Here is a 2,783-nt window from a genome sequence, read left to right as displayed (position 1 = left end):
AAAAAAAAAAAAAAAAAAAAAAAAAAAGAGGAAGGAAGGCAGTGTGGGAAATAAGATAAATGATTCAAAAAGAGTCATGGAAACATAGCGGTCTTTACCCCAGAACCTTTCTGCAGAAGGGACACCAGGATAGAGAAAAGGCGAAAACAGCCTCTTGCTGATTTAACGCAGCACAGTGGGTTGTGGTTTTTTTCTTTTTCTTTTGTTGTTTGTTTGTTTGTTTGAGACAGGGTTTTTCTGAATAGCCCTGGCTGTCCTGGAACTAGCTCTGTAGACCAGAGCTGGCCTTGAACTCACAGACATCTGCCTGCCTCTGCCTCCTGAGTGCGAGGATTAAAAACCACAAGACAGTGCTTTTTTGTTGTTGTTGTTGGTTTGGTTTGGTTTGGTTTTGGTTTTGGTTTTGGTTTTGGTTTTGATTTTGGTTTTGGTTTTTCGAGACAGGGTTTTCTCTGTATAGCCCTGGCTGTCCTGGACCTCACTTTGTAGACCAGGCTGGCCTCAAACTCTCCCAAGTGCTGGGATTAAAGGCGTGTGACACCACGCCCGGCAAGACAGGGCTTTTTAAAGTCTCTTCATCACCAGAAATCCCTGCCCCTTTTACCTATAAACTGGGACTTGCCTCCTCCAAATTCCCCATCCAAGTGGCGCAGGACACAGTCTTACCTCGTGAATAATTGGAGGCTTGAGACTGCCCCGCTCATGAAGGAGGACTGTGTCATGCGGCAGGCTGTTTGTAACTTTCCGAGTTCTGTGACCCGGCGCCTGCTGCTCTGCTGGCTAGGGGAGAGAGGGGCTAGACCCCTCCTGTTTAATCTCATGACCCTCTGATGAACTCTGAGCCCACCCCAGCCTGAAAACAGACTCTAAAACTTACCTGTTCCAGCAGGAAGGCAGTCACAACGAATTACTGTTAGTATCATAAGGAGAGGCTGAAGGAAGGGGGGACGGGCTGCATGAGAAAGCAGGGCTTTAGAGGATAAGTAAGAGCGGCTGCCACCAGCTGCAAACGTGCAGCATCTAAGAAGAAACTTGGTAAGCCAGCTCAAATAAGAACTAGCTCTTTAAGAGTCCAGCAGGGGCAGCCTGGTTACTGGTTAATCTCCCTAGCTTGGTGTCTAAAGCCTCCACCCAGGATGATGTCACTGTAGATTAGGTTACTCAGGTGGCGTGAGTTAGCCAGCTGTATAATGAGGAAAAGGAAGTCTCCTGAAACCTGTCTGGGTGGCCCAGCAATCATTCGGGATGCACTTTGAAGGAGCTGGGAAGCCTCTAATTAAATTCAGGCACTGCGAGAGGTCCATCTACACGTTCAGTGTGCCCCAATGCTGCCCTCTCTGCCAGGGGGACGTGGGCTCCACCAGGATAGAGGACGCACCTATCAGCATCTCAGATCCATTCTCCAACGGTCATCAAGAGAAGTGCGCCTTCCTCCTCAAACCCACGAGAGGGACGTTCCTTAGGTACAGTGGTTTGGGTTATGATACCCGGTGCATGCGTTTCTGCTGTGTGCCAGCCATCAAACCTTCTCTGAAGGATGTGTGCCGTGCAGTGTGTGTGGGCTTGCTTTGGGTAGACTGTAGTCCTTATGTCTTCATCTGCAGGCCTGTTTGTCCATCAGAGTGGTTGGTATGTGGCCAGGGTGGGGGACTTGCCTGCCTAGGGTAAGGCCCTGGGTTTTGTGCACACGATTGAGTAGTATGTGAAAGGCTGCGAGTTGCATGAAGACACCTGCTGGGTGATTTTAGGAGGAAAGCTGAGCGGCAGGCTGGGAATAGCCAGGCAGTGAATGTTATCGGCGTGAGATGTAAGCGACGGCTCACAGCTTATGTGACAAGCAGGTACAATGTGCAGAGCAAAGTACAATCCGAAAGAGATGGTTTTTAATGGGGGTGAATTAAATTAGCAAGGAAGTCTGAGGGTCCTCCCCCTTTTCTTCTTTTCATTTCCTCTTCCTTTTACAGTGCTAGAGGTAGAATTCAAAGTCTCATAAGGGCTCCACTCTGGACGCGTGCTCAGAGCTAAACTGCACTCCTAAGCCTGCTGCCTTTCTCTTTTCCCTTGAAACAGGCTCTCGCTGTATAAATAACACAGACTGGCTTGGAACTGGCTATGCTGACCAGAGCGTTCTTGACCATGTGAACCTCCGGCCTCAGCCTCTTGAATGCTAAGATCACAGACACGAGCCAACAGAGAGCCTCTTCCAGTCTTAAAACATGCAAATTAATACAATTCCAATAAAAAGTCATTTGTTTTTTTTTCTTGAAAGTGCAAACTTAATGTTAAATGTGAAAACTCAACAAAAAGAGGCAAGTGTTAGGGCTGGAGGGAGAGCTTGGCTATTTGCTCTCTCAGAAGACGGAGGTTCGGTTCCCAGAACCTACACGGTGTCTCTTGACTATCTGTTACTCCAGTTCTAGGGAAGCCAACTCTCTCCTCTGAGCTCTGTGGGTAGTACATGTACATGATGCGCATACACACACACACACACACACACACACACGCACACACACACACACACAGAGGCAAAAACACCTGTACTCATAAATTTAAAATATGTACAATATTAAGAATGAGGAAAATGTGCATATAAGTGAGTTATCAATTTTAGATTTATACAATTATCTTTCAATAAAACATATATTTTCTATTACTCAACTATTCATCTTTTCTGAAGCGTCTCATTCCTTTGGGTAGATCCAGATCCTTATCTTTTTTTTTTTTTTTTTTTTTTGGTTTTTCGAGACAGGGTTTCTCTGTATAGCCCTGGCTGTCCTGGAGCT

At 46.6% G+C, this 2,783-nt stretch overlaps 1 protein-coding gene across 1 annotated transcript in view; it reads left to right on the top strand.

Moving 5' to 3' along the window:
• The first annotated feature begins 1,152 nt into the window (after positions 1–1,152).
• The window catches only part of Mkrn2os (MKRN2 opposite strand), a 7,138-nt gene continuing 5,507 nt past the window's right edge, over positions 1,153–2,783 (top strand). The window contains exon 1 of the mRNA XM_021165610.2: positions 1,153–1,463. Within this exon, the coding sequence (XP_021021269.1) occupies positions 1,246–1,463 (218 nt within the window). The 5' untranslated portion in view covers positions 1,153–1,245. The remainder of the gene's footprint in view (positions 1,464–2,783) is intronic.

The sequence above is a fragment of the Mus caroli genome, chromosome 6 (assembly GCF_900094665.2).
Source record: "Mus caroli chromosome 6, CAROLI_EIJ_v1.1, whole genome shotgun sequence".
Lineage (NCBI taxonomy): Eukaryota > Metazoa > Chordata > Mammalia > Rodentia > Muridae > Mus > Mus caroli.
The sequence above is the reverse complement of the archived record's forward strand: the minus strand, read 5'-3'. Positions and strand labels throughout refer to the sequence as shown.